Raw genomic sequence first — 16640 nt, forward strand, 5'->3', positions numbered from 1 at the left:
TACAACAACTGTTTAAAGCCCTGTTTCTCCATATCAAAATTTTGTTGTCTTTTGCCCCACAAGTTCAGCTATCTTGAAAGCTAATTCTGTCTGGCATGGCATCCAACATGGGCCATATCGGGCAGCAAACCCAATTCATTGAGCCCAAGCTGCTGTTAAGTAGCAAGCACAAGCAACAAGACCCTGCTCATTATTTCTCACGCACGCCAAAAACCCACAGAAACAAACGGAGGCATGTCAACCCTGAAGGAGATCCTAACCCGGCGGCCAGTGGCAGCCACCATCAGGCTGACGGTGCCAGCGGGAGGAGCACGACCCGCGCCACCAGTGGGTCCTGCCCTGGGGCAGTACCGTCTGAATCTGATGGCCTTCTGCAAGGACTTCAACGCCCGAACCCAAAAGTACAAGCCCGACACTCCTATGGCCGTCACCATAACCGCCTTCAAAGACAACACCTTCGAGTTCATAGTGAAGTCTCCCTCCGTGACATGGTACCTGAAGAAGGCAGCGGGCATCGAGTCCGGTAGCAGCCGCCCAGGTCACGTGATCGCCACTACGTTGTCCGTCAGACATATTTACGAGATTGCCAAGATTAAGCAATCGGATCCTTATTGTCAATACATGTCCCTTGAGAGTATTTGTAAGTCCATTATTGGGACGGCTAATACAATGGGGATTAAGGTGGTCAATGAGTTGGATTAGTTTGTTCATTTCACGAACATGTAATGGTCTTCTTCAAACTCTTGTTACTGCATTTGTTCTCCACCGTGTTCGAAACATTGTCTGTGTGGGAAGTTGTTTCATTGTCTTTGAGACCTTTGACATGTATTTGTTGGATGATTTCTGGAACTTTCAAAGATTATTTCAATTCAATGCTTCACTTCTCTTTGCAGCTGTTCAATTACTAACAATTCAATACGAGTTGATCAAACACTGTTCAAATCTAAAAATACTACTGTCATTTCATTTTGAATGAATGTCCGCATTTTCAGCCAAGGCAACTGAAATGGAAGCTTAAGCCAGGAACACGATGACTTTGGATCTTGAGATAATACGGAATTGCACTATAAGATGAAAGAGAAAGGCTTCTCTTGTTGCCTGGCTTGGCATCCTCCTAGGAAGTAGAAAATTTTGTACAGCCTCTACTCCCCTAGCTATTTAACTTTACCCTTCCCTTTTATGATAAGTTAAGACCAATCCTTAACATGAATCGATTGTACTAATGTTTTGTTTTTGTCCCAGTGAAAGAAATTGTCCTTCGCATCTCAAAGTCTATTATCTAAAGGCTTAAATCTGTATGGAAAATAAAACAATTATTTCTAACTGGAACATTCATTTGCTTAAAGAGAAGACCTTTTCTCGCACGCTAACTCGGAGCTAAAGTGAGTCCCATGCCGAAGCTCCCACACCTTTGGGGTTGGAGGCTTTCAGCTTTGTCAACGATAGAAACCCATCGTTATCTAAAATCATTGCCCAGCTTTCATCTTTATCTAAAACACAGGCTCTCATCTTCGTCTTCCCTGGGCGTCCCAAGTCATGAGCATATTGCCCATCTGATACTAGACCAGAAATCAGCAGAGGCAGCTCTGCAAACCTTCCATTGGGCTTCAAAGCTCCCAAATTTCACTCATTCTCAATCCACCTACCGTGCTTTGATCCACAAGCTCTGTGCTTTTCGCTGTTTCAACACTGTCAAGGAACTGCTCGACGAAATGCCCACCTCATTAGGCGTGCCCCCAGATGAAGATATTCTTGTCGCCCTTGTTCGAGGCCTGGGACGAGCCCGGATGGTCCGGGATGTCATCAAGGTTCTTGATTTGGCTTCTAAATTTCACAACACCCCTTCTTTGAAGATTTTCAATTCAATACTGGACGTTCTTGTTAAGGAAGATATCGATTTGGCTAGGAACTTTTATAGGAAGAAGATGATGTCAACTGGTGTTCAAGGTGATGATTACACTTTTGGGATATTGATGAAAGGTCTTTGCTTGACTAATAGAATTGCCGATGCATTTAAGCTTTTGCAACTCATCAAGTCCAGCCCTGTAAAGCCAAACACTGTGATGTATAACACTTTGATTCATGCTCTATGTAGAAATGGCAAAGTTGGGAGAGCAAGAAGCTTGATGAATGAGATGCAGGACCCCAATGATGTTACCTTTAATGTCTTGATATCTGCTTATTGTAAAGAAGAAAATTTAGTTCAAGCCCTTGTGTTGGTGGAGAGGAGCTTCACCATGGGATTTGTACCGGATGTCATCACCTTGACTAAAGTGCTGAAGATTCTCTGCAATGCGGGTCGTGTAGCGGAAGCCCTTGAGATTTTAGAGAGAGTTGAGAGCAAGGGAGGTGTAGTTGATGTGCTAGCTCATAATACTTTGATAAATGGTTATTGTAGAATAGCAAAGGTGAAACTTGGGCAGCGCCTTTTAAAGGAGATGGAGCGTAAGGGCTGCCTCCCAAATGCTGACTCATATAACATACTGATCTCTGGTTTCTGTGAGTCTGGCATGCTGGATTCAGCTCTGGATATGTTCAATGAAATGAAGACAGTTGGGATCAGTTGGAACTTTGTTACATATGATGCATTGATTAAAGGACTCTGTTCAGGAGGGAGGATGGAAGATGGCTTTAAGATTTTAGAGCTGATGGAGGAGAGTAAGGGGGGTTCAAGGGGGCATATTAGACCTTATAATAGTGTGTTGTATGGTTTGTACAAGGAGAATCGTTTGGAGGAAGCATTGGAGTTCCTTTCCAAAATGCAAAATTTATTTCCTAAAGCTGTGGATAGGAGCTTGACGATATTGGGGTTTTGCGAGGAGGGCAGCATTGAGGATGCAAAGAGAGTTTACGATCAGATGGCTGGGGAAGGAGGGATTCCAAGTGTACTTGTTTACGATTGCTTAATTTGTGGATTTTGCCTAAAAGGGTGTGTGCGAAACGCAGTCGAACTGATGAATGAAATGGTTGGCTGTGATTATTTTCCAGTAGCATCAACATTCAATGCTGTAATTAGTGGGTTTTGCACTCAAGGTAAATTTGGCAGTGCTTTAAAGCTAATGGAGGACATGGTTGGAAGAGGTTGCATTCCTGATCGAGGAAGTTACAGTCCATTGATCAATGCTCTTTGTATGAAGGGGGATATTCAAAAGGCTGTAATGCTTTTGCTACAAATGTTGCAAAAGAGTATAATACCTGATGATTTGACCTGGAATTCAGTACTTGTGTGTCTTAGTCAAGAAAGAGAATGGTTGAAGAGCAAGAAGGCGTTGCATGTAAATAACCTATTACAGAGGATTATTGAGACCTGAAACATTGGCGTGAATGACTCAACTCATTCAGAATGATCTTTGGGATACATCACCACTTGCTCTTATCGAAGAGATTCTTGAAGCGAGGAGCCAAAATGTTCATGCTTATGGATGGTAGAACTAGAATCAGAATGGCTGGAAAAGAAAAAAGGAAAATAAGAAAAGGATGTAACGTGAGGATTCTTTTTTCAATAAAAGTCATAGTTCTAGCATTCCCGGAGAAGTTTTCGAGTCGATTGTCATTTAAATTCGAAAACAATTGCAACTTAATTATGTACAACTATATATATTCTAGCTGTAGCACAAAATTTCAAAAATTCAGAATTCAGACGGATTGAAAGGGTGTTATGCTGAGCCTATGAATTTGAACTCTATAATTGTGTATTCTCCCATGTGGGTTCTCGATCATTGATCATCCATTCATGGCGTGGTCCATGCAAGTAAATTGCCTGACACAGTCACGGGCCACAAAAAAACGGGGGAAAAAGAGCCAACTGAGAAGTAGGAAGCAAAATATTTTAAAGATTTATTGTGAAACTTGTCAGGAGAAAGCTCCAGAAAAAGAGCAAAAAAAAATCATGGGATTGGGTAGTAGTTATGCAGACGCGCAGAATCGATGATGTATGGTGTGGCAATGAGTTATGATTGATATGCAAAGACAGAAGTCTGTCTCACTCAAGTGGCCCTTGAAGAGGACAGGGCATCTTCCGAACAAAATACAAAGTAAGATTATGGGCAAACGGACAATTGCATTTTTTGACCAACAGCTCCGTGTTCAACTTGTCACTAAACACCTTCAACAGTTCAACTTCAAGATTCAAGAGAGGTGGCTTAGCTTATCCGCGGTCCTGTCATGTCTTTGATTACAGCGAACACCACAACCTCCCACGTGCATTTTAATTGGCTTTGTAATTTACTTTAAAAAGCTGGCAATCGAAAACGACAAAAGAAGACTGAAAAAAAATCTTAACCTCCCCTCCCCACCCCACCCCACCCCACCCCACCGAAGATGATCTTGCCTTTTAGGTACGTCCTTTTGCTTTTCAAAGTTAATAAAACAGGTGAATTACTCTCTCTCCCCATTCAAATTGTTAGTTGTTTGGTGAAGATTGAAGAACGATGGCACTGGTTCCCAATTAGAGCTCCCAAAATCCAGCACCTTGCAGTATAGAGAATTACAATCTTAATCGATCCATTAGGACCGACAGCCGGCAGTCTCTATCTAAGCTGGAAGTAAACAAACACCCCCATTTCCTCGTAGAAATCAAATCTCTCTTCTGTGTGAGAAAACAAAAAGCGCCTCTGCAACAACTCTCCATATCCAATCTCGTACTGCAATTTTTCCTCAAAATCTAACCATCACCATTCTCGATTGGACATCAGGGTTTAATCCAGATATGCGGTTCGATAAGGAAGCAAGCTCATCTTCGCATGTGCTACAAGTACCACCCCTACCAACAGAAGACACCCCGTTGTTGGGCCATCCACGCCAGCTCTCCTCCCAGTCAAAGACCTTTGCCAATATCTTCATAGCTATAGTTGGAACAGGCGTCCTTGGCCTTCCTTATACCTTCAAGAAAACAGGCTGGCTCATGGGATCCCTCATGCTCTTCTCCGTCGCCCTTCTGACCTATTACTGCATGATGCTTTTGGTTTTTACCCGCCGCAAGCTGGAGTCCCGCCATGGCTTCTCGAAGATCAACTCCTTTGGTGATCTTGGCTTCGAGGTTTGTGGCCCCATCGGTCGCTTTGCGGTTGATGTCATGATTGTGCTTGCCCAAGCTGGCTTCTGCGTTAGTTACCTCATTTTTATTGCCAACACTTTAGCCTATGTTTGTATTGCTGATAATCATACCAAAATTCTTGGCCTCAGTCCAAAGATTCTATTTCTGTGGGCTTGTTTTCCATTCCAGTTAGGGTTGAATTCAATTGCAACGTTGACCCATTTGGCTCCTTTGAGTATCTTTGCTGATGTGGTAGATCTTGGAGCGGTCGGAGTGGTAATGGTTGAGGATGTGTTGTTTTTCTTGAAGAATAGGCCGGCATTGAAGGCTTTTGGTGGATTCTCTGTTTTCTTTTATGGCCTTGGTGTGGCTGTTTTTTCTTTTGAAGGAGTAGGAATGATATTGCCACTGGAATTAGAGGCAAAATACAAAGAAAAATTTGGGAAAGTGTTGGCCTTTTGCATGGCATTCATCTCTTCGCTGTATGGAGCATTTGGAATTTTGGGATACTTGGCTTTTGGTAAAGAAACCAAAGATATAATCACTACCAACCTGGGACCCGGGGTAGTAAGCACTGTGGTGCAACTGGGTCTGTGTATCAACCTGTTTTTTACGTTCCCATTGATGATGAACCCGGTTTACGAGGTGGTGGAGAGGCGAATCTGTGATTCCAGGTACTGCTTGTGGCTGAGGTGGGTAGTGGTTCTTGGAGTGAGCTTGGTGGCTCTGACAGTCCCGAATTTTGCAGATTTCTTGTCACTTGTGGGCAGTAGCGTGTGCTGTGCTCTGGGATTTGTGTTGCCTGCTTCCTTTCACTTGATGGTATTCAAGAACGAGTTAGCGTGGAATGGATTGATTTTGGATGCGGTTATTGTGGTTTTAGGTCTGATAATGGGAATCTCTGGAACCTGGTCTTCTCTGATGGAGATTTTTGCCTCCAAGGCCTGATTTTGTGTTGGCCTTACCAACAAACAACCTCTATCAGTATGATATCTCAGTTAAATATGAGATAAACGTTCACCATGTATAATATATTACAGCTGAATTCTTGGATTTGATTGTGCACTCTATTTAGCACTGCATCTAAGTTGTAATGACAAAATCATCACGTTCAGGTTGCCAGGGTTGTTCAATCGCTGAGCTGTTGATTTATTGTTTTCATAAAATCATCTCGTTCAGCTGTTGGACTAAATGCTTAATTAATGAGCATGCATTCATAGATATGCAGGCAGATAGCAGGAACAGAAAGCCAAATAAGGCTCATGTTGGGTAGGAGCAAAACTTGCAGGAAATCTCCCTGAGGGTTACAGAAATATCTGCAAATTGATAATAAGATTAAGCGGAAGCCACGTGGTACTTCTCTGCTGTTGGCACAAAATTCTTTATGACCCCATGGCTATGGCTATGGTCCACACAGGAAAACTGACATCATACCCATGCGCTGCCGTTGCTTGGATAAACGCTACATTCGTAAAGCTTCGCGATATCAGAACTAAAGGAAAAGAAGAAGAAACAAGCAACCTGCTGAGGTAGACCTCGGCATTTGGTAGACAAATCTGTTTCAGGTCAACTATCTACCAACCACTGACGTTTTTGATAGCATAAACCAAGGTTAAGTAACCCTTTATCTGTTTTGGACAAATCAGATTTGTATTCATCGAAAGAAGTAGGCAAGCCTACTACAATGTAAACAAGCGGCTCTTATCGGTTTTGTATTTCCTGCTTTTGTTTCATTTGATGGTGTACAAAGAGGAGTGAGAGCAAGGGTAGAATGAACTGATTCTGGTTGGGAGTCCCCGGAATCTGGCTTTCCTTGACACAAATTTTTGCATCCAAAGCCTGATCTTCAGTGTGCAGTTGTTCGTCAACTGTGGTAGAAGAAACAGCACTTCCACTTCTTTCACAGCCATTTTAATTTAGTATAACATTTCAGATTGTTCTGATTGACTTGTTACATATCCCCATACCACGACCGGTTTGGAGCAGGATGACGTCAATAAAACCGCGGCCTCCTATTCCTATGCATGGAACCTTACTTGGATTAAATAGCACCTCCACTAGCCCCTTCCTCCGCCTATGCTTGAAACTTACAATTGCCATGTCCCAACATAAGAATACAAAGGGATGTAATCAGGTTGACTTTATACAAATATCCGCAAGTACCCAATCCAATAACATAAGATTCGAGTATTCTATAGTCAGATATGAGGCAGATTTAGATAAAACTTTAAATATTGGTCTCAAGTTTGGATAGGTTTACACTATCACTCTTAAAATACATCCGTTACTCAAACCTGATCATACATATATAAGAACAAGTGAAAATTTGATAAATCCCAGTGGCCAGCCACTCGCACAAAATCATCCACTGCATGAGAAACATTCAGCATTTATAAAAATAAAAAACAAAAACAAGAACAACTGCATCAACATCTGCGTCAGCATGAGAAAAGAGTTCATACAAATTTTACGTTCCATATCAAAATACAATGATTCTTACTAGCTATTTGTAAACAAGAATATTACGTGCGTTCAGACTGTCCAAAACGGGAAAATAATAATAATAATAACACAAAAAAAGAAAGCAAAAAATACAAAGGTAAAAGGGGAAGAAAATGAACTACGGTATAAAGTTATGAAAAGTGAAAGAAAAAGACATTGGCAAAATCACACAGGCAAAAATTACAGGGCACAATCACTCCTTATCCGTTACTATATACTGCTAATGAAAGAATCAGGCCGCCACGCATCAGAGGAAAATCTTGACCTACAAGGGCTTAACATGAAAAAGAAACCGCCGATTTAATTGCATTTATATTTTTTTTTTCTTTTATCTTCCTTTAACTAAAAAGCACTCCAGTTATCAGAGTCTCTCCTCGGGGTCTGACTCTCCAGTGATGTCCTAAATGGCCCAGTCGACCCAAATGGATCACTATCATCAAATGATGGGAACTCATGACTATGATCAAACCCTGTAGTGCTTCGCATGGAATCAAACCTCGCTAGGGAATGCCGCGGAGATTGGAGTGTCCCACTGTCATGTCCATCATGCCCATTAAAAGAATCAAACCTCAATGGGGGGAACCCATAACCCTGATCCAAATCTCTTGAGCTACGAACAGAATCAAACCTATCGAGAGATGGGGATTGAAAGAATCCACTATCTTGCATGTTGAATGAATTAGAGAAGCTGTCAAATGAGTGCCCTTCCGATCCTTCACTAAACCTCCGTTGGGAGCTCCCATAATTATAAGCAGGGGTGCTTGGAACAGAATCAGCAAATATAGACGAGCTTTGCCCCTTGAACATGTTATCTGAATAGGCAGGAGTGCTTGGAACAGAATCCGCAAATATGGATGAACTCTTCCCCTTGAACATGTTATCTGCATAAGCAGGAGTGCTTGGAACAGAATCTGCAAAAATAGACGAGCTTTTCCCCTTGAACATATTATCTGTGTAAGCAGGGGTGCTCGGAACAGAATCCGCAAAAATAGATGAGCTCTTCCCATGGAACATGTTATCTGTGTAGGCAGGGGTGCTTGGAACAGAATCTGCAAAAGTAAACGGGCCTTTCCCTGGGAACATGTTATCTGTGTGGGACGACTGTGTTCTTATGGGCTTTATATTGAAGTCACTAAGACCAAATAGAGAGTTATCATCATGCCTCTCATGTTCCATCTCCTGCATCGAAAGTGTTCTTTAGACCAATTTGTGATTCTCAAAACAATTCTAACAGAAATTTCAAAAAAAAAAAACAATTCTAACATATCTTTTCAAGAAACAAACAACATTCGTTTGGAAAAAGATTGATATTCACTCCAAAAGTCATCAAAATTCAAGAAAAAGAATAAAACTTTGACATCCAAGGAAAGATATAAAAACAATATAAAGTTTACTTCAATAAACTAATTTGACGGTAAATGGTCCTTTGAGATCTTATACTAAAAACTTTTGGACACTACTCACTAAATCTTGGCCAAAGACAAAGCAAAAAATTTTCAATCATAAATGAAAATGTAATAATTTTTATTTGACAGTAGAAACAGAAACAAAAAAAAAAAAAGAAAAAAGAAAGAAAGAAAAACTAAGAAAACCCAAGCTTCAAATAGAGAAAATATGTTTCAATCTCTTGATTTGACTTACAAAAAGAAAATCACCTGCAATCTAATCTGTATGCTAGCAGATAAATAATTCACGTACCTTGCCACTTTCACTGTCAAAGCCCCAAACTGAATCTGTATCATGAGTATCAAATTTGCCCCAGCTAGGTTCATCAAAACCTTTGTCTTCAGAAAATATAGATTCAGCACCACCTTGATCACTGTACAAATAAATCACCTATTTGTCAAGGCACCTTACCTAAACATCAAAAACTTAAAGAAAAAAATAAATCCCTACTGCACAACCATGTGGAGGTTCACTGCTTGCAGAAAATAGAGGGAGGAAGAGTAGCTGAGAACTACATAAAATTGCAAACTAAACAACACACCTTCTGGATTCTTTAGCAAGAGGTGAGCCATCAGCATCACTTGTTTTCTTGGCATGGGGAGAATCAAAAGGATCACTTGTCTTCTGAGCATGTGGAGAACCATTAGCAACACTACTCTTTGTGTCATGGGAATCCTGGAATTCTTGAGATGGCTTATCTGCTGTACTACTTACAGCTGGACTTTCAGAGGGACTTTTTGCCAGGCCATCCTCACTTTGGTCATTTGCCAAATCTTTCTCAGGGATCCGCTCACTTGTGCTGGGAACCTTATCTGTCTTAGCATCATCAGCAGTTGCAGAAGGTGTTTCTTTTTGAACTGACGAAGTTTTTGGTTTTGGAGGGGCTATGACATTTTGTACATCAAGAGTGAGCTCTTTTACAAATGTGAATCCTGAAAGGATAAAGTTATGGTTCATTTAGAATTGCATACAGATTACACTTTATAGAGAAGATAGCACCATCGAATCCTATGCATTATGAGTAACATTATGTTAAGGGCATGCAAAGTCCATCATTGAATGTGGTCCACCAAACATTCTAGATTGAACAACAAACAATACAAATGCCCTACAGGCACATACCTTCGTCTTCAAACTTGTCCCGATCTTCATCCCAATCAGCTGCACCTTCTTGGATTCCAGGTTGCCAGCCTTAAATAAAAAAACAAAACCAATTAAAGCCATCTAGATACCTTAAATTTACTAGATTAAAAACGAAAATCAGAGACCCATCCAAGCATTTTCAGCTCAATGCAGAATAATGTGAGAAGGCAAATAAAAAGTGTGGCATGATTATAGTTGTATCACGGAACACTTCCCAGAGGAGGTTAAAAGCAGTTGCTTAAACAGATAACTGTAAAAATAGCTTTTGCAGAAGTTATTTCTGAATAGGAAATCTCTTGGCAGGAAAGATCACAGAATGCGCAGAAAGAAGTAAATTAGTCAACCAAATAAGCCCATACTTACAGACATGTAATACATATTATGAAAGGTTACTAAGTGGAGATGGTACCAAATGGAAGCTCAACCAGTGAAGTCGGTTTACAACGTAATCCATATTGCTTGCAACGTTCATTAACAGATTTTACTAATTCCTCAAGACCTGATTGAATATGATTAACACGATCCTGCACAAGCCAACAGAAACTATGCTATTACAGACAAGTTTCACAGTCTCCATGACTAAACTAAATCTAGTAAACTATAATCAGATTATACCTGGAGAGCACCATCCTTATTGTCTCCTTGTTCTATTCTGACAATTGCCTGATACAATTCCATTTTTCTTTCCTGCAAGTGATTCGAGTAAGTCTCACAAAAGCTTCTAATGAAAATAAAGCACATAAAAAATTAAAGGAAATTCAAGCATACCTATGAAGCCAAATCACCCATACGCTATCACTCTAAAACATAGAAAATTCCTAAATACCTGAATATCACGAAACGTGGACTCCTCAATGGTTAATCTAGAGGCCACATCTCCAGTCTGCCTGTATTTCTCTTCATACTTCCTTGCCAAAATGTCAACCTGAGACACGAAATAATTCAGCTGTGCAACAACAGACATTCACATGGAAAATTGAATTGAATTCTAGACAAAGGAAAAAGAAACAAGGTACCTCTTGTTTGTCAGCAGACACTCTTTCAGTGATCTCATTAAGTCGATTGTCACATCTGCTTTTATATAAAATCTATAGCCAAGTGACAACAAATGAAAAAAAAGGGTAAAGAATTAATGGTCTGGAGATCCAACATCAAAGACCCCTAGAGGGAACATATGTATTTTAACAAGAACACAGTTCGAAGAAAATTCCTTGTATGGCATTCATGTCTTCAGCAATACTAGCATACTTTACATTAGGGTTTGAGTAATCCCATACGGATCAAATATAGTAGGAATGATGAAGGGCTTTGCACTCAGTTTTCTATTCATAAAGACAAAAGAAGCATACTCACAAGTTCCTGCATCTTAGCACGAAAGAATTCTGTCTTCGCTTTTGAATCATGTATCTCCTTTTCCAGTTCTTCAACCTTCAAAATCGAGGCCAGAGTAATATAAATTTCCAGAGAAGACATGCTAGGCACTTCAGAGAAAATAAAGCCTCAGAAGGAAACAAAATACTACAGTTTAAATTAAGTCACATCTCACAAGCAATTGCATAGAACTGTCTCTCAAAAACAGTTAAAATGAAGATGCACTATCCAGACATACGTTATGGCCCTAAACACAAGATGCTTGTCAATTACAACATTGATTAGGGAAAAAGAAGAATAAAAGTTAAAGAAATGTCATGGCAACTAAAAGATATGGATTTAGTACAAAACAAATCAAAAGTGGGAAAGGGTGGGGGAAGGCAGGGGGGAGGAATTAGAATAAATTCCACGTTTAATGCATGATACTAGAACACAGCAAGTCACAGAGAAAAAGAAGGAAGTGCCTTTTTATTTGCTTCTGTTGCCTCTTTGAACTTAGAATTAAGAGAATCTTGCTCCTCTTGGCTAAGTTGATCTACAAAGTTCTTTTCCAACACAGGAACCTTGGACTTTTGCTGAGTGGGCTGCACCTGTGCATCAGTTGGTGAAACAGAGACTGGCCTTGGTGGTCTTCCCCTAGCAGAAGGTAAAGGTGGCCGGGAAGCAGTAAAAACTTGTGGTTGTTGGGAACCTATTGGAGATTTTTTGTTAAAGGGAGATAATCCGCAAAGAAAAGCATGGAAGAGCAAAATACTGCATAATATGACAAATACGGAAATGATACCATGACCAGGTCCCCAAGCTGCATTTCCATAAGGAGCTGCAGGATGACCTGAGGTGGACACAAGAGTTTCATCAGATATGATAGTACTTGGGAGCATTGAAGGAAGAGGGCGGCCTTCCCTGTAGCGTTCCATCAAATAAAGGGCAGTACAGAACTCTCTCAAAGAAAGCATGCTGTCATTATCCTGATCAGATAGGTCCCACACCTGCTTTAAGACCTCTGAAACACCAACAAGTAATATCAAAATGACCCTTAATCATAAGGTGGCATAGCAAATGCCTTCTAAAAGAAAGACAAAAATGTATATCAATGTAAAGGGTTCTAAGATTTTAAAAAGAGCTCACATCTAATAAGAGTTAAGAAGGAAAAAATTAAAGTGAAAAGGAAAGAATAAAAGGTTAATATAGTAAAATGATAAACAAAAAAGAAATAAAAAGAAATTAAACAACATTGACCAAATGCACTAAGTAGGTTTCAACTATGTAACATTTTTAACATTTTTTCATTGAAAATATTTTATTAAATGAGTAACCCAATGCATTGAAAATAAGTTAAATTATTGAAGATTGACATTTCCAATGATTTATCAAACAACACCTTAAACCAATAACATTTCTAACAATCAAAATTGATTGATGTAAACCAAAGAGTTAGGTTATCTTTAGAATGAGAGAGAGGAGAAATTAGAAGAAGAAACAACAAGAAAACAGAACTCAGAGAAAGGAATAACAAATCCATAACCTACTATTGGAAGTGAAAGAGAGAGCAAAGGTCTTTGAGCAGAAAAGAAATCTTAAATTTCGATTTTGTTTAACCAAATGTCTTATGACATTGGCCTTCTTTTTAACTTTTCCTCATTTTTCCTCTTCCTTAAAATTGCATATAAGCTAGTGTAGCACTTGTATACTAGATGAATACAATATTCTGGCCCTTTAAAATTAATTGCAATAAAGTATAATGATATGAATTAACATTTCATCCATCAGTAGTAGAATTTTTCATTTCACAACCAGCCTACCTGTCTATCATGCGTCTAGGAACTCATGCAAGGCAATTTTTAATTCTTCATTTTAGAAATTTCAAAAAGAAACAAAGGAAGAAAAACTGCATAAGCTTTGCTTCTCTAAGTCCTATTGGCTTGGGCCCCATTACTTCAACATAAACTCTTGTTTTCCCTTGATCTTAGTATCTTGATGAATTTTTTTATTTTCATTTTTTACCCTGTTTCTTAACGGTTTCAACAAGGATTTTAGTTCATTTCTGCACTTAATACCAGCCATAAAATTCTCAAGAAGCTAAAAATGTGTTTCAAGATTTCACAAAGAGACATTCACTCTCCATAAACCCAGAGAATAAGTACCTGAGAATAGAGATACTAATATTGATAGTACTTAGAAAAAAAAGTTATATCAATTGATCAGTTAAAATAATAAAATAGAATCTCACCTTTATAAGTACATGTAGTTTATAAGAGATGAATAGCTGTTCAAAAAGTAACTAAAAAACAAATACAAGCTCAGTGATCCACAAGTTAAATACATGCAGAGGCACATGATCTATTTCACTATCACCATAAGATTTCAAAAACAAAAATATTTAACCAACAGAATTTGAGCTAGTAGTAGATAAACTAAAAGTTGACAACCACTCATAGCCTACCTCTTGGGAGCCTCCAACTTAAGAACAGATTGCGGGCCTGTTCACCAGCAATTTTTCCATCTCTATCAGTGTCAACTTGTACAAATACTTTCGTAAACCTCTGAACATCAGACTGAGTCATCTTTGGCCATGGGGGCAGAGACTGAGTTGATTGACCAGAAGCCAAGTTCCCTGCTCTAGCAGGAAACCCAGTTGAACCAGAAGCAGCATTGCTTTGAACTGCAACCTGCTGATTCTGTTTCCCTGTTGGATGACTTGGCTGATACTGACCACCCACAGGTTGTTGAGAAAGTGTACTCTGCAGAGACTGAGCTGGGCTTGGCTTTACAGAAGGATGGGGCCCAGAGGCTGGAATAGAGGCTGTTGAGACAGTTGAGCTAGTTGCAGATGATGTAGTTGCCAAAGAAGTTTGCTTTGATTGCGTTGGAGTTGCAGAGAAGACATCTCCAAAAAGGGAGTCGGAGGCAAACCCATTTCCTGAAACCACCAATGCTTTGGGATCCTTTGCTGCTAACTGGCTGGATCGCATGGACGAATCTTGTGGTTTTGGAGCAGGCATCTGCCCAGGGGTTGCTTGTGGTCTTGGTTGCGTGAAAGGTGTCAAACCTGATGCTGTCAGTCCAAATCCATCTTGGCTTGTAGAAGGACCAACACCTCGGTCATGAACTTGGTTATTACCACTGGTTGTGAGGCCACCCGAGCTTCCACTCTGCCAATTAGTTGAGGAACTTGACGTTGGAAGAGAAGGAGCCACCATGTTTCCTCCCCTTGGCATTCCTTGTCCTGCAATAACTTGTTGTGCTTGTGAGGAACTGCTGGAAGGCATAGCTTGGGGTGGCCTCATAACCTGGTTTTGCTGTGATTGGAAATGCTGCTGATTTACACCCACATTGCCAGGACCAGGTGTACCTCTAAGGCCAAAATTTTGGGATGATACTGATGGGGTGCCGCTGGACTGCGGAGTAGGTGTTGCTACCCTCGACTGTGGTGTAGGTGTAGCTGCAAGGTTTATCTGGGGAGCAGGAATCCTAGCAGAAGCAGGGCCATACAGTGCAGCCTTTACCATATCTGGGGTCAATTCTCGCTTACTTTGTGCCACAGTTACAAGTTTAAGGGCATTATAAAATTCTTGTCTACCAAGATAACCTAGTTTCTTCTGGTCAGCATGCATCCAGACCTGCATAGAAAAGAAGCATAAACAAAAAATCCAACTCAGTGTAACAAATATTACATTTGCACATACTAAGAACTTCCAAAACCAAACAAATACAAGAATTCTCTAAAAACAGAAGTGATATGAAACAATCAACTGAACACTCAGAAGTATTGATGTACCAGTTTTTTCCAAGCATAACACCGCTGAACAGAAATTAAATATTCTAATACGAGATTTGAACATAAATGATGCTTAAGTTGAAGAACATTGATAAAGGCATGTCAGCAGTGCATCATCCCCAATATGACCACAAACTAAAGAAGCTTTTACTGCAATAGTTGGACTAATTATGAAATAGCAGTTTCTCTTGCACCATCTGGAAAATATTTTAACGACCGACAGTTTAAAAGAAAGACAAAATAACTAACGGTTTTGAATTCAAATCAGATTGGATTGGTAAGCTTAGTACAATCCATATGTCAATTCTGTGTTCTTCGTTTTCCTTTTGTCTCAATGAGCAGATATCGGCCAGTATCCAGAAGCAGCGAATGGAATAACAACTAAATCGGGAAGAAACAAAAGAAGTCCAAAAACATTCCATAAAGCAGTTAATCGATTGATTAGAGCGAAATCTGATGTAGAGCTCCAAAATTTCAAAAATTAATAGCAGCTAAACCTAGTTACAGAAGAAGAGACGAAAAGTGGCGGAATGAAAGACTCGAATCTGATCTAAGCCTCTAAAGACCCCAAAGAAGAGAGGTAAGTTGACATTTATTGGAGAAATATAAAAAGAAACAGGGAAATGACCTGAGCGAGAACGTTTTTGGGCAAATTGGAGCCCTGAAAAAAGGCAACAGCCTCGGCGCCACTGATCTGGCCGTCGCCGTCCAAATCTGCTTTCCTAAAATAAGCATCGAACAGATCGCCGTTGTTAGGAATCTGGTTTTGCGCCGCCATTCTTTCAATTGCCAGTCAGTCCCCAATCTTTAACAAGCTGGAATTTCAATTCAAACACACTATAACACGAAATTAAATCAGATGGGAAATGGATCCATCGATGATCCACACTTGAACTTTGAAAGGCCGATGCCAACCGCAAGGAGACAGGCCTGCTTTCTTGTGCACCGGAAAATAGATTAAAGGCTCATGCTGGAAATCGACCCCATGTTTTAACACGCGGCTGCTATTAATTGGTTTAAGTTCCAAGCGACGTCGTTTTTGTCTCAACCGCGACTGAGTGACTGCTCGAGTACTTTTGGTTTTGGACTAGCCAATTAGCCATCCCATTAGCCGAGCGCCAGAGCCAGAGCGTCATTACAATTTGCACAATTACGATAATACGATATTTCGCTTTATGCTAATTTATAAAAAAAAATAAATACAACCGCAGTTTAATCCCTATTTAACCATATGAGAGTATTTGAATTTAATTATTATCATAAAAGATGCAAGAGATGTTCAAGGTAAGATTAGCTCCATATTTTAAATCATAAATTTGAATATTTGATTGATATGAAATGATGAAGTGAACTCATGCAATTGAT

General features: G+C 39.9%; 4 protein-coding genes across 5 annotated transcripts; 3 read left to right on the top strand and 1 right to left on the bottom strand.

Moving 5' to 3' along the window:
- Window positions 171-880, top strand: LOC18610635 (54S ribosomal protein L19, mitochondrial). Its single transcript, XM_007046418.2, has one exon. It carries the CDS (start codon window positions 235-237, stop codon window positions 700-702), a length of 468 nt encoding a protein of 155 aa, XP_007046480.1. The 5' UTR covers window positions 171-234; the 3' UTR covers window positions 703-880.
- LOC18610636 (pentatricopeptide repeat-containing protein At2g17525, mitochondrial) lies at window positions 944-3665 on the top strand. 2 transcript variants are annotated; one of them, XM_018114113.1, is made up of 2 exons: window positions 944-1470; window positions 1510-3665. In XM_018114113.1, exons 1-2 carry the CDS (start codon window positions 1392-1394, stop codon window positions 3309-3311), a joined length of 1881 nt encoding a protein of 626 aa, XP_017969602.1. In that variant the 5' UTR covers window positions 944-1391; the 3' UTR covers window positions 3312-3665. The 2 variants fall into 2 exon arrangements, with proteins under 2 accessions (XP_017969602.1, XP_017969603.1); XM_018114114.1 differs by having other exon boundaries at window positions 944-1466; window positions 1506-3665.
- On the top strand, window positions 4326-6858 carry LOC18610637 (amino acid transporter ANTL3). The gene has a single exon (XM_007046420.2). The coding sequence runs from the start codon at window positions 4709-4711 to the stop codon at window positions 5981-5983; it is 1275 nt and encodes a 424-aa protein (XP_007046482.2). The 5' UTR covers window positions 4326-4708; the 3' UTR covers window positions 5984-6858.
- Window positions 7456-16237, bottom strand: LOC18610639 (epidermal growth factor receptor substrate 15-like 1). Its single transcript, XM_018125230.1, has 13 exons — window positions 15904-16237; window positions 13941-15117; window positions 12282-12500; window positions 11962-12188; window positions 11480-11554; window positions 11143-11214; window positions 10953-11051; window positions 10742-10813; window positions 10536-10650; window positions 10106-10174; window positions 9525-9915; window positions 9236-9356; window positions 7456-8716 (listed from the first exon to the last, which is right to left on the bottom strand). Exons 1-13 carry the CDS (start codon window positions 16051-16053, stop codon window positions 7880-7882), a joined length of 3624 nt encoding a protein of 1207 aa, XP_017980719.1. The 5' UTR covers window positions 16054-16237; the 3' UTR covers window positions 7456-7879.

Source organism: Theobroma cacao, chromosome 1, assembly GCF_000208745.1.
Source record: "Theobroma cacao cultivar B97-61/B2 chromosome 1, Criollo_cocoa_genome_V2, whole genome shotgun sequence".
Taxonomy (NCBI): Eukaryota; Viridiplantae; Streptophyta; class Magnoliopsida; order Malvales; family Malvaceae; genus Theobroma; species Theobroma cacao.

Bases quoted from the DNA above. Each gene is read 5' to 3' on its own strand.
- LOC18610637 (XM_007046420.2), top strand. From the start codon at position 4,709: ATGCGGTTCGATAAGGAAGCAAGCTCATCTTCGCATGTGCTACAAGTA.
- LOC18610635 (XM_007046418.2), top strand. From the start codon at position 235: ATGTCAACCCTGAAGGAGATCCTAACCCGGCGGCCAGTGGCAGCCACC.
- LOC18610639 (XM_018125230.1), bottom strand. From the start codon at position 16,053: ATGGCGGCGCAAAACCAGATTCCTAACAACGGCGATCTGTTCGATGCT. The intron at 10,814-10,952 runs GTATTTAGGAAT...AATCACTTGCAG, and splicing joins CCACGTTTCGTGATATTCAG to GAAAGAAAAATGGAATTGTA. The intron at 10,651-10,741 runs GTATAATCTGAT...TGGCTTGTGCAG, and splicing joins ATAAGGATGGTGCTCTCCAG to GATCGTGTTAATCATATTCA.
- LOC18610636 (XM_018114113.1), top strand. From the start codon at position 1,392: ATGCCGAAGCTCCCACACCTTTGGGGTTGGAGGCTTTCAGCTTTGTCA. The intron at 1,471-1,509 runs TGCCCAGCTTTC...ACAGGCTCTCAT, and splicing joins CCATCGTTATCTAAAATCAT to CTTCGTCTTCCCTGGGCGTC.